Source organism: Macaca thibetana, chromosome 17 (genome assembly GCF_024542745.1).
Source record: "Macaca thibetana thibetana isolate TM-01 chromosome 17, ASM2454274v1, whole genome shotgun sequence".
Lineage (NCBI taxonomy): Eukaryota > Metazoa > Chordata > Mammalia > Primates > Cercopithecidae > Macaca > Macaca thibetana.
This window is the reverse complement of record NC_065594.1, coordinates 38,515,225-38,540,069: the sequence shown is the minus strand read 5'-3', so window position 1 is coordinate 38,540,069 and position 24,845 is coordinate 38,515,225. Positions and strand designations below refer to the sequence as shown.

General features: G+C 33.6%; 1 protein-coding gene across 2 annotated transcripts in view; it reads left to right on the top strand.

The window, feature by feature from the left end:
- Positions 1 to 24,845, top strand: part of DIAPH3 (diaphanous related formin 3) — a 496,891-nt gene that overhangs the window by 234,191 nt on the left and 237,855 nt on the right. For both annotated transcript variants that reach the window (XM_050766531.1, XM_050766532.1), the window contains 3 exons: positions 5,954 to 6,049; positions 18,447 to 18,541; positions 22,878 to 22,979. In XM_050766531.1, the coding sequence (XP_050622488.1) occupies positions 5,954 to 6,049; positions 18,447 to 18,541; positions 22,878 to 22,979 (293 nt within the window). The remainder of the gene's footprint in view (positions 1 to 5,953; positions 6,050 to 18,446; positions 18,542 to 22,877; positions 22,980 to 24,845) is intronic.

Sequence of the window (24,845 nt, the reverse complement as noted above, 5' to 3'; positions counted from 1 at the left end):
GTACCCTTTACTTTCTTTTGGATTACTGTCAACTTCCTTCGGTCTTGCCCTTCTATTGTCATTTTTGCCATTCTTCTAAACTACCTTCTTTAGCCTGAGTTTTTCCTAAAATCTAGTTCTCCTGATGTCTCATGTGCTTAAATCTTCAGTGGCTCCTCATTACTGTGAGAATAAAATCCAAGTGTCTTATTCTGGCTTAAAATATCTTGTGTTATCTGGTACCTGACTCATTTCTGGTGTCATTTATTTCTGTTTATATTTTCTGTTCTTATTATCCTCACATCTTTCAGTGCCTTTAGAGTTTGCACCTTTACACCTTCAAATACTATCCTTCTATTATTGTGTCTTTGCCACATATCCCCACCTTCTTACCTGGCTGACTCCTTTTTCCTTTCAAGCTTTGCTTAGGTATTTAACCTAAAAGGACTATTTTTGACAAGTATGTTTAGGGTGCTCTTCTTTATTCTTGTGTAGTTCTCACTATAACATCACTAATACATCTACGTATTATAATTGTCATTTATTTTATAGTCACTTCAATTAGACCTTAAATTCTTTGAGGCAAGGAATTTCTCTATCTTGTCTAGCATTGTATCTTTGTTGCCTAACACAGTCTCTTTTAGTTGCTTAATACATTTTTTTTATCTGAATGAAAGACAAAATAAGTAAAATCCTGATTATAAAATGTGTATGCAAAATAAGGCAAAGTTTCTACATAATACCTAGGACTATAAATTAAATGTCCTTTTGATACCTAACACTTACCAAAAAATATACAGGTCATGCATGAAGAACAATGTGCTAAGTTGAATAATTATAAACACATGCCGTGTTTATGATAAGGAAGTTCGGAAATTGTCAAGATATCAAATCTCTCAGAATCTATTTACAATTGCCTTGCAATTCAAATACAATTTAAATGGATTTTATTTTTAGATCTTTTGGGTTGCTCTAAAGTTCATGTGGAAAAATAAATGAGGGCCGGGCGCGGTGGCTCACACCTGTAATCCCAACACTTTGGGAGGCCGAGGCAGGTGGATCACTTGAGGCCAGGAGTTCGAGACTAACCTGGCCAACTGGTGAAACCCCGTCTCTATTTAAAAAAAAATACAAAAATTAGCTGGGCATAGTGGCATGCGCCTGTAGCCCCAGCTACTCAGGAGGCTGAGGCAGGAGAATCGCTTGAACCTGGGAGGCAGAGGTTGCAGTGAGCCGAGATCGCACCACTGCACTCTGGCGTGGGCGACAGAGCAAGACTCCATCTCAAAAAAGCAAACAAAAAAATGAACAAAATTTAGATATGGAGAAAAATAATTTGAACAGCCAATGAATAAAATGTATCATAAATCTATAGTACGTAAGACAGGGTGATAGCAGTGTTAACAGTAGCACAGGGAATAATAGAGCAGAACTAGTAGCCCAGAAAAATAGAAATAACATATCTAGACACTAAGTATATGATCAAAGTGCAACTTAAAATCAGTTGAGAAAGATGGTTAGTTATATTAAATGACACAGAAATATCAAATGTTTTGGAAAATGGAAAATTTGATTCTTACCTCATGCTACGTACCAAAATATGTAATTGTAATATACAGGTTGAATATCCCCTATCTGAAATGCTTCAGACCAGAAGTGTTTTGTATTTTAGATTTTGGAATGTTTGTATAATACTTACTGGTTGAGCACCTCTAATCCAAATCTCTCTAATCTGAAATGCTCCAATGAACATTTCCTTTGAACATAACCTTTGAGTGCCATCTTGATGCTCAAAGTTTCAGATTTTGGAGCATTTCAGATTTTGAACTTTACCTTTAGTGGTTTACATATCTACCAAAACACATTGCTACACTCTTCTTTCTTATCAAGTTCCCAATTTTGTCCAATAGCGACCTTGCCACCTCCACTGTGGGACTGCCATACGATCACATGTGCCACCTGACTGTTATTGCCAGTGCCTAAGTACAACCCCCAGGGGCCCAAGGACTGGTCTTCCCAGAACCTATGTTTGCTGCCCAGGGAATTAAGGACTGATGTGACTAGAGCCTGCTGGTATCCATATACATGCCACCTGGGCTCAAGGACAGACCCACTTTGGGTCTGGCTCTTCATCTTCATCACTAGGAAAGTCATACCAAAGCCTCCACAAACAACTGCAGCCTAAGCCACTGAGGAAATCTCAGACACACCTGATGATTATAGCTGAATAAATCACACAGAGACTATGTGGCTGCTCCCACCCAAAACTCCAAACACTCTACTAAATTGATGCTATAAATCTACTCTATAAAATTAGAAGTCATTATTATAGGAGGTGCATGGATATCACTATAGGGACACAAAAAAACATGAAAAAGAAAAGAAACTTGATACCTCAAAGGAACATAGTAATTCTCCTGCAGCACACCCCAAATAACAAGAAATTTATAAAAGACCTGAAAGGGAATTCAAAATAATGATCATTACAGAACTCCATGAAACACAGAGAACACAAGTAGACAATATAAAGAAATCAGGAAAACAATTGATTAGAATGAGAAATTCAACCAAGAGATAGATATAAAAAAAAGAGCCAAATAGAAATTCTTGAATTGAAGAATTCAATAAAGGAAATAAAAAACACAACCAAGATCTTTATCAGTAGACTAGGCAACGAAAAGAAGTAATTTCTGAGTTTGGAAATAAGGTCTTTTGAAATAACCCAGACAAACCAAAAAAAAAAAAAAAAAAAAAAGAAAAATAGAGAAAAGGATTTAAGAAAGTCTGTGTGACATGTGACATGTGGGACACAATTAAGCAAATATATATTTGTGTTTTGGGATTACTGGAAGGAGAAGAGATGGAAAAAGGCATAGACAACCTATTTAATGAAATAATAGCTGAAAACTTTCTAAGTCTTGGGAAAGAAATAGACATCCAGATACACGAAGCTCAAAGATTCCCAAATAGATTCAACTCAAAAAGTCTTCTGTGAGACATATTATATTCAAATTTTCAAAAGTCAACGGCAAATAATGCATTATAAAAATAGCAAAAGAAAAGTGTCAAGTCACATGTAAGGGAATCCCCATCAGACTAACATCAGTTTTTTTAGCAGAAAACTTACAGGCTGGAAGAGAATTGGATGATACATACAAAATGCTTAAAGAAAAGAACTGTAAGATAAGAATACTTTACTCAGTATAGCTATTCTTCAGAGATGAGGGAGAAATAGTCTTTCCCAGCCAAGCAAACACTGAAGAAATTCATCACCACTAGACTCCTTGCTTAAGAGAGTCATATATCTGGAAGCAAAGAAAGCTGTATCTACCACTGTTAAAACACATAAAAGTGTAAAACTCCCTATAGAGCAGATACACAAATGAGAAAGGATGCAAATATTGTTACTACAGAAACCCACCAAACTGCAAAGATAAACAGAGAGGAACAAAGCATATACAAAACAATCAGAAAATGATCAACAAAATGACAGGCGTAAGTGCTCACCCATTAGTAATGACCTTGATTATAAGTAGTGTAAATTATCTAATTAAAAGTTATAGACTGGCTGAATGGATTAAAAAATATGCTGCCTACAATAACTCACTTCACCTGTAAAGATACACAGTGACTGAAAGCGAAGGGATTGAAAAAAATGTATTGTATATAAATGAAAAGCAAAAGTGTGCAGGAATAAACTACACTTGTATCAGTCAAAATAGATTTTGTCAAAAAAGATAAAAAGAGACAAGATCATTATATAATAATAAAGGGACCAATTCAGCATGAGAATATAACAGTTTTAAATGTATGCATGCCCAATGCCAGAACTCCCAGATGTTTAAAGCAGATATCTACAAGGAGAGAGACACTCCAATATAGTTGTAGTTGGAGAATTTAACTTTCAGCATTTGTCAGACCATCTAGCTAGAAAATTGTCAAATAAATATCAATCTGAAACTGCACTGTAGACCAAATGGATCTAATAGACATTTTAGAACATAGCATCCAGTAGGTGCACAACGCACATCTTCTCTTCAGTGCATGGAACACTCTCCAGAATAGACCATTTGTTAGGCCAGAAAACAAGTTTCAACAAATTTTCAAAAATCAAAATTATATTAAGTACTTTTGTAGCTCACAATGGAGTAACACTAGAAATCAATAACAGGAACTTTGGGAACTTTTCAAATAATATGGAAATTAAACAGCTTGCTTCTGTAATGTACAATAAGTCACGAAGAAATTAAGAAAATAAAAAATATTTCTGAAATGAGTTAAAGTAGAAACAAAATATACCAAAACCTTTGGAATATAGCACAAACAGTACTAGGAGGGAATTTTGTAGCAAAAAATACCTACATAAAAAAATAGATTGCAATTCAAGAACTTAGTGATGTATTTTAAGGAACTAGGAAAAGAACAAACCAAACCCAAAGTTAGTAGAAGGAAACAAATAATAAAGTTCAGAGCAGAACTAAATGAAATAGAGACAAAAAAAAGAAGACACACTGCTGGGTGAGGTGGCTCACACCTGTAATCTCAGCACTTTGGGAGGCTGAGGTGGGAGGATCACTTGAGGGCAGGAGCACTTGAGGACAGGAGTTCAAGACTGGCCTGGGCAACATAGTGGGACTCTGTCTGTATGAAAAATAAAAAGAAATTAGCTGAATGTGGTGGCACACATCTGTAGTCCCAGCTATACAGGAGGCGGAGGTGGGAGGATCAATTGAGCCTGAGAAGTCAAGGTTACAGTGAACTCTGATCATGCTGCTGCACTCCAGCCTGGGTGACAGAGTGAGACCCTGTCTCAAATCAAACAAACAAACAAAAAACAAACAATATGAGATTAAGAGATAAAAAGTTGTTTTTTTAAAAAAAGATTAAATTGATAAACCGCTAGGAGAAAAAAGAGAGAAAACCCAAATAAATAAAATCAGAATCACAAAAGGAGATACTACAACTGATACCACAGAAATAAAAAGGATTGTTAGAGGCTAATTATGAACAAATGTTTGCCAACACACTGGAAAACCTAGAAGAAATGAAGAAATTTCTGGACACTTAGCTACCAAGATTGAATCAGAAACAATAGGAAACCTGAACAAACCAATAATGAGTAAGGAAATTGAATCAGTAGTAAACAGTCTTCCAACAAAGAAGGGCCCAAGACTGGATGGCTTCACTGCTGAATTCTACCAAGGTTTTAAGGAAGAACTAACACCAATTCCTTTCAAACTATTCTTCCTAACTCATACTACAAGTCCAGCTTGACACTGATACCAAGACAAGACAAGGACCCAACATAAAAAGAAAACTTAGACCAATATTCCTGATGAATTTAGATGCAGAAATCCTCAACAAAATAGCAGCAAAACAAATCCAACAGTACATCAAGAAGATAATACACTATGATCAAATGGGATTTATTTCAAGGATGCATAGATGATTCGACATTCACAATCAATAAAATCTATTATTTTAATTTTCCATAAGCCATGTTTTTAAATAAGAATGATATTGTACATTAGACATAAAATGACTGTGTTTTAGTTAGCATTCTTAGAGCTAGCTTCATAATCCAATTTAAAAATATAATCCAATTAATATACTTGCAACTTGAGTGCAGGTATATTAATTTTTATAACTGTGTCCTGTATGCTATTCAAATGAGCTAATTGTAGTTATTCTTAAACCCAATGGTATTGGTTTCCATAGTATACATGTTTTTTTGTTGCTTTTCCTGTTAGACCTTCAAATACTTACTTTCCATAGTTTCTCTGACATAAAAGCTCCCAGTTTCTATCTTCAACAGTTCAGGTCTTGGGATATCTATCGTTTTATTTATTTTTATAAGTTTTATTTAGAAGAGTTACATCCTTTTTAGCTTATTTAATGATAAAAGTTCACTTTTTACACTTCTGTATTTGAATGAATTACTGCCCCTAACATGGACCTACTCTTGGTTTTACAGAGAGAAGAGAAGAGGAAGATACTGAAGAGAAGAAATCTATTAAGAAAAAAATTAAAGAACTTAAGTTTCTAGATTCTAAAATTGCCCAGAACCTTTGTAAGTATCATATTCCAATACCATTGAAAGACAGTGGAAATATTTCTTTAAATGATTTCATTTTATTTAAGACCGATTATTCATTATTTGCTATTTTCATTTTGTTATTATATGCATGATAAATTCACAAATAACTCCTTTAGATAAATTATGGGATTAAATGCTTCAAAAGATAATGCATATTAGAAAATACAAATAAGAAAAGGTTTTAAAATGAAATTCTACCTTTCATAACTGAAGAAAAACTACTCTTTAAAGTCCCTTTTTTAAAATATAAAAATAAAGACTTAAGGAATTTAGGTAATGACATCATATTTGAAAAAAAATTGGTAATGTATTCTTCTTTTGTAACTCTGAATTTCTAGTATTTGTGATACTTGGCTACGCATAAAGGAGGTTAGACTATTAACGGAAATAAGGCTGGTGGGTAAAGTGAATTCAGTTATCCCATCTGAGCAGTTCAAAGCCTTGTCTCAAAAGTTCTGAGTAGAAATATTTTAGATTTAATTACTGTTACAGGAGCTAAATACGGAGTATTGAATTATCTTCTTGACCAAATTACTGTGAAAGAAGAAGGCAAATAGTTTTGCTCTTAACTCATTTCTAACTACTCTTAAGTTCATCAAAGGTAGTTATGCTTAGAGATGATGTACTATGGTCTGTAATATCACTTTCTGATGGTGCAAGAGGGATATAAATAATGTGGAAAATCTAGAGTGATGACGAATTAAGATGGTTTTTCGTCTGTCCCTCAATTACTACATGCCTCAGCTGAGCTTTTAGCAAATATTGGAATAAAACAGTTCTTCAGCAAGAGGATAAAGATATATGCTACTGATTAAAGAGGGAGTTACGTTAGAGGCAATGTATCCAAATGGTAGAGTTGGCATTCCTTTTATGAAAATTTCAGAACCTCCTCTCCTTCATAATCACTTTGATCTAAACTCATCCCTTTTCTACAATGCAGGCCTGCCAAGATCCCCATGGATAGTATGGTGGCATTGATGTATTGTTTAGTAGTCAATTCTCTATTTCTGGGCACTGCTGATTGCACATCTCTGCCCCTGTCAAGTTAGGAGTCACCAAGTGATGTGCTTGGACCAGTGAAGATGGGAGTGGAGATAATGTCACTTTTTGAGTGGAAGCATTTCATTGGTGGTTGAAGAAGCTCCCCCTGGCACCCAGAATGGCATTCAGAGCGGTGTCCATCATGCTGATGTAGGGATCATAATTAATAGAGCTCTGCGTTTCTGGTTTGATGAACCATGTCATCTTCATGAGAAATAATTTGTGTGTGTTGCTTAGACCACAGAGATTTTGTTTGTGTTTGTTTTTTGTATGATATACATACTTTAGGGAATTTCCCTCCCAAAAGAATTTGGTCTCAGTTCAAAGCACTGTGTTTTGAACTATGTCAGATAATGTCAAAAAGTTCTGTGTCTGTGATCTAAAGAGATGATTTTGTTTTGAAGAATGTTCATGAACTGCATTACTATTTAGTAGTGTTGATTCTAAATAGTCTTGTAATAGTTTCTGAAGAAATATAATGTTTAATAGAATTCTTTCTGGATGGGTCAGCTGTGATAAGTTAGCCTAAATGTCCATCTCAAAGTTAAATAACTTTTTGAACAAGGTTATTTATTTATGTATTACAGAACGTGTTCTACATGGGCTTTCAAATATAGTTAAAACAGCCAATAAATACTGATTACCTTTGTTTATTAGTTCTGTATTTGGCCCTTTAATCTTCACTACAATCCCACTAGGTGGGTATTAGCATTGACAGTATAGATAGGGAATCTGGTGGGTGTAGCAGTTAAGTGATTTCAATAAGATTGCTCATTTTGAAAATATTTTAATGTTTATATAGTTTAATGTATATCTGTTCCTTTTTACAGATAACAGAATAATGTTTTTATGGAAAGGGTCCTGTTTGCCTTGTTTCATTTAGCTAGAGTATATATATCCTGTTCATTTAATTGAGAAACATGTTTTAAAGTGTAAGATGAAAAGATACAGAATTTATACCATGTCATGTTATGATGTAATCCATTTTAAGATTATTCTTGCCCTCTCTGATGGTAGCAGGCATTATGATTTAAGCTTTAAGAAGCTTTAGGAGCCTATAATCTTTATTGTAATTATAGTTTGATTCACAGCTGGTTTTTGTCATGAAATTTAGAGTTTTGAGAGTCTGAATTCTGAGAAGAGTCTTAAAACTGTTTTAGATTGAGATAAATTGAAATAAAACAGTGGTCAGTAGTAGAATACTGATACTGAAATGGAGAGGTTCATTTCTAAAGTTGATTGAAGAGAAATATTATGGTTGTGTACTAGATTAGAATTTGGGAGAAAGAATCTAAAAGTCATTCATTTGTCTACTTGTTTATTTAAGAGTGTTTTTGGTTTCCTATATTTTTGAGTTCATAAAGGTTTTGGCCAAGATTTTGGGCCCATCATGAAGGATAGAATTCCAGGCACACTAGGATCAAGAGAAGGCTCAGGAGTTTTGTGAGATTCATTTGTTTTACCAGATTTGTTTACACTGGCAGTAAGAGCTGTAAAAGGAGGAACCCTGGAATGTACAAATTATCATCAAGGTTTAAATATTTATAAATTTCCTAGCAGAAAACAAGCATGACTGGCTCTAAAATCTGTACACTTTACGCTTTCAAGCTGAATCCAAAGCTTCCTATTGGATCTATATAGTCATCTTCTGAAAGATAAAGATGTATGTTAGTAAAAAGATTCCTTTTGATCGATCTCTTGGACACATTAACTGAATATCTCTCATTTTCAGTAACAAAGTATTTAGAAAATGTATATTTGTCTTCTGAATTGTCTCTTAGGCATCAGGTCATTTTCAACTCTTGTATTTTTTTTTGTCCTTAGTTGTTATAACAAATGCTTTCCAAAAGACAGTTTATTCATAAACTATTTTTTAAACCCTAGTTTGATCTTTATATATGTGCTAGGTACTACTTTAATTATAGAATATCTCAAAGGAGTGAACAAATGACAACGATAGGAGAAAGTAAAAGAATATTCCATCTGTAAAGCAAATTCTACTATCACCATTGTATCTTTTCTGCTTTTTCTTGTATTTATTATTTGCTATTATATTTATCATTATGTTATGCTATTTGTTTATCTTATGTATTTGTTTGTTTATTTATTTTTTTGAGACAGAGTCTGGCTTTACTCTGTCACACAGGCTGGAGTGCAGTGGCATGACCTCAGCTTACTGCAGCCTTCACCTCTTGAGTTCACTCTCATGCCTCAGTCTCCTGAGTAGCTGTACAGGTGTACACCACCACACCTGGCTAATTTTTGTGTTTTTTTTAGTAGAGACGGGGTTTTGCCGTATTGGCCAGGCTGGTCTTGAACTCCTGACCTCAAGCAATCCACCTGCCTCGGCCACCCAAAGTGCTGAGATTATAGGCATGAACCACCACACCTGGCCTGTTCTTTTTTATGTCTGAATAGTATTCCATTTTGTATATATACCACATTTACTTTATCCAGTCCTTCATTGATGGTCTCTTACGCTGATTTCATATCCTGCCTATTGTAAATAGTATTCCAGTGAACATGAGAATGCAGATCTCTTTGTGATACTGATTTTATTTCTTGTGGATATATATCCAATAATGGAATTGCTTGGTTATATGGTAATTCCATTTTGAATATTTTAAGGAGACTCCATACTGTTTTTTAATAATGGTTTACTACTTTACATTCATACCAAAAGTGTATAAGAATTCCTTTTTCTCAACATCTTTTCTAACACTTGTTATTTTTGTCTTTTTAAAAACATTTTTGTGGGTACATAGTAGTTTTATGTATTTATGGGGTACATGAGATGTTTGGATTTGGGCATAACAATAGCATCATGGAGAATGGGATATCTATCCCCAAGCATTTACCCTTTGTGTTACAAACGATCCAATTAAATTATTTTAGTTATTTTTAAATGCATGATTAAATTATTATTGACTATAATCACTCTGTTGTGCTATCAATTAGTAGGTCTTATTCATTCTTTCAAATTTTTTGTACCCATTAACCACCCTCACCTACATCCCACCACCCCGACTCCCCTACAGCATTTCCCAGCCTGTGGTAACTGTACTTCTACTCCTATCTCCCTGAGTTAAATTATTTTGAGTTTTAGATCCCACAAAGAAGTGAGAACATGTGACGTTTGTCTCTCTCTGCTTGGCTTATTTTACTTAATATGATGATCTTCAGTTCCGTCTATGTTGTTGCAAATGAGAGGATCTCATTCTTTTTTATGGCTAAATAATGCTCCATTGCATAGTATGTCCCACAGTTTTTTATCCATATTTGTCTTTTTGATAATAGCCATTCTAACAGGGGTTTAGGTGGTATCTCATTGTGGTTTTGTTTTGCCTGTCATTGATGATTAGAGACGTTGAACCTGTTTTAAATATACCTGTTGAACATTTGTATGTCTTCTTTTGAGAAATGTGTTTAGGTCTTTTATCCACTTTTTATTTTGGTTAATTGTTTTCTTTTCCTTAAATTGTTTCAGTTCTTTATATATTTTAGATATTAATCCCTTATTAGGTATGTTGTTTACAAATATTTCCTCCTATTCTGTAGTTTGTCTGTTCACTCTGTGGATTATATATTTTATGCAGAAGCTTTTTAAGCTTGGTGTAATACTATTTGTCTATTTTTGCCTGTGCTTTTGAGGTGATAGTCAAAATTTTATTATAGAGACCAATGTCCTGGAGCTTTCCCCCTCTTTTCTTCTAGTAGTTTCTTAGTTTTGGTTCTTACGTGTAGTAGTTTCTTAGTCTCTTTTTTCATTTTGAGTTTTTTTTTTGGAATCCATTAACCATCCATCTGCATCTCTCCCCACTCCCCTACTACCCTTCCCAGCCTGTGGTAATCATTCCTTCTTCTCTATCTCCCTGAGTTAAATTGTTCTGATTTTTAGATCCTACAAATAAGTGAGAAATTGTGATATTTGCCTTTCTCTGTCTGACTTATTTCACTTAACATAATGATCTCTAATAGTTGGTAGCTGTTGTACATGGAATTTTCTTGATTATTTTTTCAGATAGTTTGCTATTAGTGTGTAGAAATGGTACTGATTTTTATGTTGATTTTGTGTCCTGAAATTTTACTGAATTTATTTGATCTAACAGTTTGTTGGTGGAGTCTTTATGATTTTTTTTAATTTAAGCTTGTTTTCTGCAAGCAAGTACAGTTTAACTTATTTCTGCCTTTTTTTTTTTTTTTTCTCTTGCCTAATTGTCCTGGTTAGAACTTCAAGTAATATGTTGAACAGAAGTGGTGAAAGTAGAGATCCTCATCTTCCAGATTTTATAGGAAAAGCTTTTAACTTTTCTCTATTTGTTATGATGATAACTGTGTGTTTGTCATATATAACACGTATATTTATTGTGTTGTGACAGATTTCTTCTATTCCTAATTTGTTAAAATTTTTTATCATAAAAGAGTGATGAATTCTGTCAAATTATTTTTCTATCTATTGAAATGATTATATGATTTTGTCCTTCATACTGTTAATAGGATGTGTCACATTTATTGATTTACATATTTTGAACCATCCTTGCATCTCCGGAATGAATCCTATTTGATCATGGTGATTGATCTTTAAATTCAGTTTGTTGAGAATTTTTGCTTCAGGGTTAGTGACAAGTAGTTTTCTTCTGTTGCATCCTTGCAGGTTTTGGTGTCGGGGGAATGCCAGCCTTGTGGAGTGAGTTTGGCAGTAGTCTCTACTTTTTTATTGTTGTTTTGAATGTTTTCATAAGAATTGGTAATAGTTTTTACTTACATGTTTGATATAATTAAGCAGCGAATATATTAGATCCTCAGCTTTTCTTTGGTGAGAAACTACTTATTACTGATTTCAGTTTCCTTACTAGTTATTGGTTTATTCAGGTATTCTATTGTTTTATAATTAAATCTTGATAAGTTTTAATTTTCTAGGATTTTATCAATTTTTTTTCTAGGTTATCCAATTTATTGATGTATAAGAAATCATTCAAAATAGTCTCATATAATTCTTTTTATTTTTGTGGTGTCAGTTGTAATATCTTTTCATTTATGACTATATTTATTTGAGTCTTCTTAGTCTAAATAAACATTTGATTATTTTGTTTATTTTTCCAAAAATCAACTTTTTGTTTTTTGTTTTCTTTTTTCTTTCTTTATTTTTTCTTTTTTAGTATTTTCTAGTCTCCATTTCATTTATTTCTGATTGGATCTTTAATACTTTCTTCTAATAATTTTGGGTTGAGTTTATCTTGTTTTTCTAATTCCTCCAGGTGCAATGTTAGATTGAGATTTTTTTGTTTTTTAAATGCAGATGTTTATTTCTGTAAGCTTCTCACTTAGATCTGCTTTTGCTATATCCCATATATTTTGGTATGTTGTATTTCCCTTTTCATTTTTCTAAATAAATTTTAAAATTGAAGACTTTTAATTTCTTCATTGACCCATTGGTTATTTAGAAACATGTGGTTTTGTTTTCATGTATTTGAAAAGTTTTTGAATTTTCTTCTGTTATTGATTTCTAGTTTTATTCCATTGTGGTCAGAAAATATACTTGATATGATTCGAGTCTCCTTAAATTTGTTAAGACTTGTTTTGTGGCGTAACATATGATCTGTCCTGGAGAATGTTCCACGTGCAGTTGAGAGAAGGATGTTTATTCTGATTTTGTTATATGAAATGTTCTGTAAATATTTGTTAGGTCCTTTTGGCCTAGAGTTTATTTTCTATTTAATGTTTTTTGATTTTCTGTCTAGATGATTGTTTTATTACTGAAAATGAGGTGTTGAAGTCTCCTAATATTATTGTATTGAAATGTATGTCTCCCTGTAGATCTATTTGCTTTGTATATTTAGATTCTTTGGTGTTGGATACATAATATATATATGTACACATACACATATATATATATACATATTTTACAAGTGTTACATCCTTTTGCTGAGTTGATCACTTTATTATGTAATATCCTTCTTTGTTTCCTTTTACAGTTTTTGGTTTAAAGTATATTTTATCTGATGTTAATATAGCTACTCCTGTTCTCTCTTGGTTTTCATGTGCATGGAATATCTTTTTCTATCTTTACACTTGGTTTATATGTGTCTTTACAGGTGAAATGAGTCTTCAGTAGTCAGCATATTGTTGTAGTTTTGTTTTGTTTTCATTCAGCCACTGTCTTTTAATTTGAGAATTCAATCCATTTAGATTCTAGATAATTATTGATAGTGAAGGTCGTATAACTACCATTTTGTTGATTGTTTTCTACTTGTTTTGTAGATCCTTTTTACTTTTTTCCTTTCTGGATAAGTGATTATTCTCTAATAGTATGTTTTGATTTTTTGCTTTTGATTTGTAGTGCATTTAGTGTAGATTTTTTGTGGTTATCATGAGGCTAACTAAAATATTTTTTATAGTTAAAACAGTTTATTTGAAACTGATAACCTTGATCACTTATAAAAAAATAAGACTACGTGTTAATTGTACTCTCTCCTTCAATTTTGAATTTTTGATGTCACAATTCACATCTTTCCATATTGAATATTCCTTAACAATTTATTGTAGTTACTGTAAATTTTAATAGTTTTGTCCTCTATTCTCTCTTTTAAAGATATAAGTGATTTTACATACCACCATTACATTATTAGAATATTCAAAATTTGACTATATACTTACTTTTACTGGTGAGTTATACTTTCAGATATTTTTGTATTTCTCATTATCATCCTTTTCTTTCAACTGGAAGAATTTCATTTAGCAATTTTTATAAGACAGTGCTGTTGATTGTGAACTTCCTTAGCTTGTGTTTATCTGGGAAACTCTATCCTTGATTTCTGAAAAATAAATTTTTATGGTACAGTATTCTTAGTTAGAAGTTGTTTTTCTTCAGTACTTTTAATATGTCATCATATTTTCTCCTGGCATGTAAGGTTTCTGTTGAGAAGTCTGCTGTTAGGTATACTGGAACTCTCTTGTTTGCTTTTTTATTATTTTCTCTTGTTGCTTTCTGGATCCCCTCTTTGTCTTTGATCTTTGACAGTTTGTTTATAATGTCATGGTAGTATTGGATTCAATCATACTGGACACCTTTTACCTTCTCATATCTGGATATTTATATCTTTTTCCAGGTTTGGAAAGTTTTCTGCTGTTACTTTTTAAAATAAATTTTCTACAGTGTTATCTACTCTCTCAAACCTCAATGACACGTTTTTGCTCTTTAATGCTGTCCCATAAATTTTACGTTTTCTTCATTCCTTTTCATTCATTTTTCTTATTCTCTTACTGTATACGTTTAAATGAATTGTCTTTAAGTTTACAGATTTTTTTTCTTCTGCTTGATCACTTCTACAGTTGATGCTCTCTATTGAATTTCTCATTTTGTACCTTGTGTATTTTAGCTCTAGTATTTCTGTTTAATTTTTAAAAACTATTTTCTTTGTTAAAAATTACTGTTTTTTTTTTCTTGAAGTTCACTGAACTTTCTTTTTTTTTGATTTTTTTATATTATTATTATACTTTAAGTTCTAGGGTACATGTGCATAACGTGCAAGTTTGTTACATATGTATACTTGTACCATGTTGCTGTGCTGCACCCATCAACTCGTCAGCACCCATCAACTCATCATTTACATCAGGTATAACTCCCAGTGCAATCCCTTCCCCCTCCCTCCTCCCCATGATAGGCCCCGGTGTGTGATGTTCCCCTTCCCGAGTCCAAGTGATCTCATTGTTCAGTTCCCACCTATGAGTGAGAACATGCGGTGTTTGGTTTTCTGTTCTTGTGATAGTTTGCTTAGAATGATGGTTTCCAGCTGCATCCATGTCCCTACAAAGGACGCAAACTCATCCTTTTTGATGGCTGCATAGTATTCCATGGTGTATATGTGCCACATTTTCTTAATCCAGTCTGTCACTTATGGACATTTGGGTTGATTCCAAGTCTTTGCTATTGTGAATAGTGCCGCAATGAACATACATGTTCATGTGTCTTTATAGCAGCATGATTTATAATCCTTTGGGTATATACCCAGTAATGGGATGGCTGGGTCCTATGGTACTTCTAGTTCTAGATCCTTGAGGAATCGCCATACTGTTTTCCATAATGGTTGAATTAGTTTACAATCCCATCAACAGTGTAAAAGTGTTCCTATTTCTCCACATCCTCTCCAGCACCTGTTGTTTCCAGACTTTTTAATGATTGCCATTCTAACTGGAGTGAGATTGTATCTCATTGTGGTTTTGATTTGCATTTCTCTGATGGCTAGTGATGATGAGCATTTTTTCCATGTGTCTGTTGGCTGTATGCATGTCTTCTTTTGAGAAATGTCTGTTCATATCCCTTGCCCACTTTTTGATGGGTTTGTTTGTTTTTTTTTCTTGTAAATTTGTTTGAGTTCTTTGTAGGTTCTGGATATTAGGCCTTTGTCAGATGAGTAGATTGCAAAAATTTTCTCCCATTCTGTAGGTTGCTTGTTCACTCTGATGGTAGTTTCTTTTGCTGTGCAGAAGCTCTTTAGTTTAATTAGATCCCATTTGTCAATTTTGGCTTTTGTTGCCGTTGCTTTTGATGTTTTAAACATGAAGTCCTTGCCCATGCGTATGTCCTGAATGGTAGGTATTACCTAGGTTTTCTTCTAGGGTTTTTATAGTATTAGGTCTAACATTTAAATTTTTTTTTTTTTTAATATTTTCTTGAAGTTCACTGAACTTTCTTAAACTACAGCTTTGAATTCCTTGCCAGATAGTTCATACATGTCGGTCTCTAGTGTGCATCACTGGCAGCTTATTTTGTCCCTTTGGTGATGTCATGTTTCCCTGATTGTCTTTTTGTATTGTGGTCAAGTGTTGCTGTCTACACGTTGAAGAAGTAGATATTTATTCCATTCTTCTCAGTTTGACTTTATTTTAGGTCATCGTTCAACAGTAAGTCTGTCTAGGGTTTCTGAGTAGACCATCTGGTATGGATTGCTGTTATTGGTGCAGTGCTGGGGAGTGCCCTAAGCCTAGAAGTGCTTTGGGTGGTGCAGCCCAGGCTGGAAAATTTTGGGCTCCCACAGCTGACCCAGCATCAGGCTTACTTTCATGGTTCCTAATGCTGTTGCAGTCCTGGGTGGTTCCTGAATCCCACGGCTGCTGTTGCCTGCTTGCCGCTAAGTATTTTCTGTAAAGGAAGGTCGCTGCAGTCATCTGTCGGTGATATGGGCCAGAACTCGAATTTTTCTCAAAGGACCATTGGATTCCTGTCTGGTACCAGTGTCAGTTTAGATGCTTAGATTGCAGGTACCTGTCAGGAATCAGAGTCCATGAGTGTTTTATAGTGGTAGATTTGTTGTTAAGCACAAAGGCAAATTTATATGTTCACTTCCCTCTCTATTTTTCAAGTAGACAGTATCTTTTTTTTTTTTGCTCTACTGCCTGACGTTGGGGGAGGGATTGATATGGGTAATGTAAAACATTCTTTACATCATCAATGTTTCTTTTTTAGTATTAGTCTATAGCAGGTACTATGATTTTTTGCTTGTTTTCTCATTTTTGAATGTATTTTCTTTCACATATGGCTAGTTCAAATTGATGTTTCTGTGAGGGTGGAGAATTACTGGAGAGCCCTACTTCACCATCTTCAGTGATTATATTTTTTGCATGTTCTATTGTCTGCTATGGAGTTATCTTTTGTAATTTTACAAATCTCTACTACTTTTTTTTTTTTTTTTTTTTTGAGACAGAGTCTAACTGTATCGCCCAGGCTGGAGTGCAGTTGCTCAATCTTGGTTCACTGCAACCTCTACTTCTTGTGTTCAAGTGATACTCCTGCCTCAGCCTCCCGAGTAGCTGGGACTACAGGTCCATGCCACCACGCCTGGCTAATTTTTTGTATTTTTAGTAGAGACGGAGTTTCCCTGTGTTAGCCAAGATGGTCTTGATCTCCTGACCTCGTGATCCGCCTGCCTCTGCCTCCCAAAGTGCTGGGATTACAGGCGTGAGCCACCACGCCTGGCCAAATCTCTATTTACTCTTATACCATTTATATATTTTATCTTGTTCTTGGGATATTAAGGATTATAGACATCTGTGAGTTTTATAATAATTATTTCATATTTAAGACTTCTTGGGTTCAGAACTGTGTGTATTGGTGATATGAACACAGATGGTGCCCTTGTTAACCTGTAGGTATTACATGATAGTCTCACAAGTCAGGAATACAACCTCAATACAGAAAAGAAGCTGATCCTGTTTCCTGAGTTTTATAAAAAATAGTCATCCTTTGATATCAGAGGGATTGGTTCCAGGACTCCTGATGAATACCAAAATCCACAGATGCTCAAGTTCCTTATAGTCAGCTTTTATATCTGTGGTTTCTGTATCGTTAGATTTAACCTACTGTGGATTGAATTTGATCCACAGTTGGTCAGATTTGTGAATGTGGAACCCACAGATATGAGGTGTTGAACATAGTGTCTTTATCTAGAAATACACATACTAGATGACATAGACATTCATTAAATAAAAAAGAAAAATAATAGGCTATTGATTTGCAGGTGCTGAGTATGGTTAAGAAGTGACATCTTGAATGTAGAAACATAATAGTAGAATAAGGGGTGAACTAGCAAAAGCATTGTATCTGTTGCTGTGAAAATATCCTTCTACTTCAGTAACTTTTGAGAAAATCATAATAGTTAATATAAGAGGCATCAAGAAAGATGTAAATAATGTTTAGAATTCTCAGTAATAACATATTATACTATCTATTACATTTGGATAGTTTTCAATGAGAATTTGTTTTCTAAAATTGGATATTTTAAGCTTTGGTTACATGTAAGATTTCTCTAGCATACTGTTTACAATGTTTCTGAATAGTGAAGTGCTACTATTACTTGTAAAAGTGTTAATGTACTGCTTAGCAGTTTTCTTAAAATACTTTTTGCTGAACTCTTTTCTAAGGCTAGAAGAGATACAAGCAAATAACACCTACGTTTAGACAAATATTACATGCACCTATTGTGGTTTTCTCATTATTTTCATTACAATGTGATGTTTTTATTGTGTACCTTATTTCATTTTTTGTTATCACATGAAAACTGGCATCATTCTTATGGTAGATAAATAACTGAGCATTTAAAAATCAACCTTGGATCCAGTGCAATAATACAGGACTGTTGTTTAAACACTAGTTTTAAAACTAGAGAAGAGTATAAAATGTGGTAATGGAAGTTTCCCCCATAATAATTATATTAAATGTTTGAATTCTCTTGTTTTCTGAATTTATTTTTGATTTTATAAATAGAACTACATCTGAAATACTTTTTTAAACCTTATTCATTATAAACCTTTCTCTCTTTCTCCCTCTTAGCAATCTTCCTGAGCTCTTTTCGGGTGCCATATGAGGAAATCAGAATGATGATATTGGAGGTAGATGAAACACGGTTGGCAGAGTCTATGATTCAGGTAAACAAACAGGCACAGCTTAAATTTCAATATTTCATTGCAAGCTTCTCATTAAATAGAAATCTGTAAGTGAAGCAAAATTCTTCACCCAAATCATTCAACTGGAAAATCATTGCTGCATAATTAGTTTTAGCATAACTTCTGCATTGCCAGGAGAGAAAGCGGCATCTTCTCTTAACTGCTCATGAAATAGAATGCTATCAAATGATTGCATTTTAAGTATTTTAAGTTATTGTTTCTGAAAGGCAAATTGTTTAATTTTATGTTTTTATTTTTGTTACACTTTAGATTATTAATGTGTTACTTAAAATTTGTTTCTATAGCCCTTTTAGAATGTGTTTTTCTTTGGCTTATGAAGATATTATTATATGGTTTAGAAGATCGAGGGAGTTTTCATTTATAGTTACCTTTACTAACAATTCTTCTTTGAGTCATTTGGGCTACTATGAGTATTAGAGATTATTTACATAGTATTTTGAATTTATTCAGAAGGCTAGAAGATTTTTGTTAATGATTTTTATTCATAGTATTTTCAAATGAATGCTAGCATCATGTTGAAGTTATTGCTGAGTTCCACATAAGAAATCAATAATGTATATCTTGATAAAATTTAAAGTTGGAGAATCAAAACACAAATTATATAGTGAGAGATTATCTTCAGCTTACCATCTTTTGTTCTGACATCGGATATATTTAGGAAAATGATTACTTAGCAATAAAAAGAAACCAAATACTTGTTAGTGCCAACAAGCAATTAAAATTATTTTGAACATTTTAACTAATCAATAAATTATATCTTTGGAAGTTGTTCTAAGTTTTGCCTTTCCTATCTTGTCTTCTAAATGTAGTGGTCATAATTTCACTAGTGATTTGTGCTGTGAGTCTCTGAGACTAATAAACTACCTGATTCAGCTGCTCTTATTTAAGCATTTTTTTCTCTTTCACTTTCTTTTTACTGGATTTTCATCTTCATTCATGTTGATTATGTGTGTGCCTTCTTGCTGGGAATAGATTCCAACTTCCTTAAATAAAATTTTTCTACTTAATACTTGTTTGTATTTCTTATAATGAATTAGTTAAATATTTACAGAGTAGCTTTTAGCTTGATTACATGAATGTTTTAAATGAACACGTCGTTTTGTTATATAATAGAAAAGAGATGATTTGCTTTTTAAAATTCATGTCTAAAGTACATTCAGCTCCATATATTTTGTAACGTATTAGTTTTTTATTGGTACTGTAACAATTCACCAAAAACTTATTTGCTTAAAATAATACAAATTTATTATCTTACATTCCTGTAAAACAGAAGTCTGGTATTGGTCTTACTATGCTAACATCAAAGTACTGGCAGAATGGCCTGTGTTTCTTTTTGTAGGCTCTAGGGAAGAATCTGTTTGTATTTCCAGCTTCTCATGGTTGTTCATACTCCATGGCTAATAGAACCATTCCTTCATCTTCCAAGCCAGCAATCTTGCATTCCTCGATTCCTTTGTCTCACAGTCACATCTCCCTCCAGCTCTATTGTTTTTCTCTCTTCTACTTTTAAGAACTTTTTGATTACATTGGGTACATCCAAATAATTCAGGATAACCACTCTAAGGTCAGCTGATAGCAACTTTAATTCCATCTATAACCTAAATTCCCTTTGCCATGTAACTTAATATTTTCATAGGTGTTGGTGATTAGTCATGTACATCTTTAGGAATGGATGTCATTATTGTGCTTATCATACTTTCTAAATATAAAACCAGCCTTGGGTATTTCTAAAATGTAAAAATTTATTTTGAACATATATAAGGTTTTAATATATTCATTAAAAAGTAAAAATTTCTTGCTATTTGAACTCTTAATTTTAAAAGTATAGTCCTCATTTTAATGTGAAGAACTTCCTATTTGACCAGGGCATGGAAACAGAGCTTTATGTTGTAATAATCATGATTTTGGTTCTTTGTGTTCACTGTGATGGTTATATTTTGACATATTTAGTTACTTATTCGTATATATGTACAGGTCAGCAGTATGTCATTGTTTTGCCATTTTTCATGCCACTTTTCCACATCATTTCTTACCCATTTACTTTTGTTTGTCACACCAGTCATTTATTAATTCATTTTGCAAATAGTTTATTTTATGTACCATATTCAGGGCATTGTATTAGGCTCAATAATTTTTATTTTTTATTACCTTTGTTTCTTTTTGAGACAGAATGAGACTCTGTCACCGAGGCTGGAGTGCAATGGTGTGATCTCAGCTCAGTGCAACCTCCGCCTCCCGGGTTCAAGCTCTTCTTCTGCCTCAGCCTCCTGAGTAGCTGGAATTTCAGGCGCCCGCTACCATGCGCAGCTAATTTTTGTATTTTTAGTAGAAATGGGGTTTCACCAGGTTGGCCAGGCTGGTTTTGAACTCTTGATCTCAAGTGATCTGCCCACCTTGGCCTCTCAAAGTACTGGATTACAGGCGTGAGCCGCAACACCCGGCTGTATGTTAGGCTCAATAAGAATTAGACTTGATCTTCTTGGAATTTATCATTTGGCAAGGGAAATGATATTTACATACATAATTGTAAAGCAAGGAAAGCAAAGTTTTAAGATTGGTTTAGACCTATAGAATATATTGAGGGCGTATGCTTTGTGAGTGTACATGTGGAGGCAAGGGTACGTAAAGGTTGAATAAGTATAGATGTAGAATAGAGCAGAGGAGTTGCATGAAAAATGTAGTGAGAGGCAATTGTTTTGGCAGTAATAATACTGTGGGCTGTGAGGGAAGCTGGGCATGTGTGCATATCTGTGCAGAATTTAGCTGAACAAGAGCTTAAGATTTGCAAAGGGTATGGGGAATTTGTAAGGGGAGAAACAAAGGGAGATTGCGACCATGCACTTAAAATCACAATGGTATTTTTATGTTAGAACGTAAAATTAATGAAGTGAAAAAATTTAAAAAGTTTGGATTAAAGATGAAAATCTAATTATATATGAGCTATTCAGGGGGATTTGATTGTCATCTAAAAGGATGCTAAAGAAATTCAGAAGCCTGAAGTAATAAAATCTAACTCACAATCCAGCTGTCAACTAGAATGGGTCAAAAGAAAATATAAACAACCATGTCTTTTGGTCTCAAGCAATTCCGCTAAGAGAAATTTCTGTTTATGCGGGGAAATCATATACTTTTATTTTTATTCAATTTGATATTATTAGTAGTGAATACTTGTTTAGGGATGATCTTAAAATGCCACTTTTTTTTTGTTTTGTTTTTGGCCAGTTAACCAAGTTTTTGTCCAAAGGTACACAGTGAGTCAATAACTTATTCTTTGATCTAATTGCTTTTGATGTATAACATTCTCTAACAGTATTTTTAACTAATAACACCTTTGGGGAATTTCTCCCCATAAATCTATATAGCATGATTTAGGCTTAATTATAGTTTGTATTCGACTTTGGGCTTGTACAGAATTTACTTATGCTGTAATTTGGAATTGTGAGCACCAACCACTCTTTTTTATCTTATTTTTAATATCAATGCACTAACTTCTTGTAACACTATTATAGTTGACTGTATTTTGATACAGAGGATCTATATAGACTTTGTCCAAGGGATTGTTTAATCATTTAAGTTCTATCAGGAAGACATAGTCTTGTGTATTCCTTTAATCTTTCTTCAAGTAGTTCTGTTGTTGAAGTGTGTGGCTTACTTAAGTTTCTAAAGGACCTCTACATGCCTTTTATCTGCAAGGTATATCAATCATCATGTGTCTTCAACACCTTTTAAAATTTCTTTCACATCAGAAAAGTTACTTTGTTTTAGAGACATCTTCAGTTTTTAATATTAAAACTGTAATCCTATTAGTAAATCTTGCAAGCACTGCCATTAAAATTCCCTTGATTTCTATTCTGTCCCTTCCCATGCCTTTTTGTAACAATATGATGATTTCTTTTATACCCCTGAGTGAAGTGTTAAAATATGTTTGGCTTTGCCTGAAATTTCTGACATTTAATTCCCTAAAGCTGAAATGTAATGGATCACATTCATCCAGGTGAGAAAGCTGTTCCTTTGGTATAGGTTGAGTTCTCTTTCTCAATTATATAGCTAATCAAATAAACATTCAGTTTCAGTAGTGCTTGATTTGAATATATAATAACTCCAGGATAGAGAAATGGAAAATTGACTGTTTTCAAGATGCAGGGAATTTTCCTTAAGGCTTATTAGGAGGGAGGTTACCTAGAAATAAAACTGAAGATTAACTTCACTGGTTTTCTTTCAGTAGTTTTTAAATTATATTTTTAAAATTCAAGAAGTACATTTAGTGAAGATCTTTCCTTCTGGTTTTAATTTTTAGAACTTAATAAAGCATCTTCCTGATCAAGAGCAATTAAATTCATTGTCTCAGTTCAAGAGTGAATATAACAACTTATGTGAACCTGAGCAGTTTGCTGTCGTGGTAAGTACCGAGTCTCAGAGAGGATTTTTATACTGTGCCAAACAAGAGAACCTGTCAAGTGTTTTTATATCGCCAAATGTAAAAAAGCATGTAAGCAATCACCTACATTTCATATCCATCTTACTTTTTTTTAACTTAAGGTTATTCATGTGAAATTATCTTGATTTAAAATATACATTGAAACTCTGGCATTAAGTGAAGTCCAAAGGGCTTTTGAAGAGTGTATGTATAATTTCTTTTGCTCTCTATTTAATGTCAAAATGTAAAATAAAACTGTACTTCTTATGAATAGAGAGGTATATTTGTGATTTATTCTAGAGCTGTGTATTCCAACATATTGCAAGAGTAGCTTCAGTTTCTCTTTCTGATCACTTACTTGAATTCAACTCATAGTAGACTGAAATTATAAATATAGCCTCTTTCTTAGCAATGAAGATGAAAAATGAATTCACTTTAGAAAATCTTTGAGGTACCTTGATAATCATCTTGTTCCAGCCTTTTATTTATAGAAGCTGGGGTCTAAAGTGGTGAAAAATAATCTCCAATGGCATATATTAGCTGTATTGCAACTTAAAATTTTAAGATTTTTATCAAGATTTCTTTTCTGTGCTTTTTTATCCTACCGTCAAATTATTATTTTTAGGTTGGTTACACTTTGTCATTATAACAATATTATAGTGTTGTTTCTCTAGTAAAATTATTTTCCCCTTTCATCTTCAGTTATATTAATAATCTCCAGGAATTTTGTTTGACAGAATTTTAAAAATTCAGGTTGATTTACTTAATAGCTGTGCCTGCACCTCATATTTGGCATGTTGTAGACATTTGCTTTTAAATTCCTTCCTATCTCTTCATAAACACACTCTACTCCTCGCTACCACCAAAGTTAAAAAAAAAAAAACTCCAAATAGAACACAAAAGGAAAAAGCATGATTTTCCTTATTCACAGTCTATTTTTTTTTTTTTTAATACTTGAGAGAGAATCTTGCTCTATCACCCAGACTGGAGTGCAAGTGATGCGATCGACTCACCACAACCTGCGCATCCCGGGTTCAAGTGATTCTCCTGCCTCAGCCTCCTGAGTAGCTGGGACTACAGGCGCCAACCACTACACACAGCTATTTTTTTGTGTTTTTGGTAGAGACAAGGTTTCAACACATTGGCCAGGCTGGTCTCAAACTCCTGACCTCAGGTGATCCACCTGCCTCTGCTTCCCAAAGTTCTGGGATTACAGATGTGAGCCACCCTGCCGGGCCTGTTCTAAAACTTTTAAACTCATTGTCTGTAAGAAAACAAAAAAAGTTTTTGCTTTTTAATCCAATTCTTGAGGGTATTCTCTTCCCTGCCTGCCCTTTTTCTGTCTCCTTTTTTCTGTATTTCCTTGCTTGCTTTCTTTTCTATTATCTGGTCAGTTTGTCTATTTGACACTTTATTTGCCATGTCTTCCATATGAGAATAGGTGGATAAGGGAGAATTTGCATTACATTTTAACCACAGACTATTTAGAGTGTTTGTTTTTACCTATGTTTTGACACTTGAATTAAAATAATATGTTAAATTACAATTTTGAAATATTTCCCATATATATTAAATCTGATACCATGCAGGGTTATATGAAAATGCCTATCTAACAAGTAGCTTTTTTTTTTTTTTTTGAGACGGAGTCTTGCTCTGTCACCCAGGCTGGAGTGCAGTGGCCGGATCTCAGCTCACTGCAAGCTCCGCCTCCCGGGTTCACGCCATTCTCCTGCCTCAGCCTCCCGAGTAGCTGGGACTACAGGCGTCCGCCACCTCGCCCGGCTAGTTTTTTGTATTTTTTAGTAGAGACGGGGTTTCACCATGTTAACCAGGATGGTCTCGATCTCC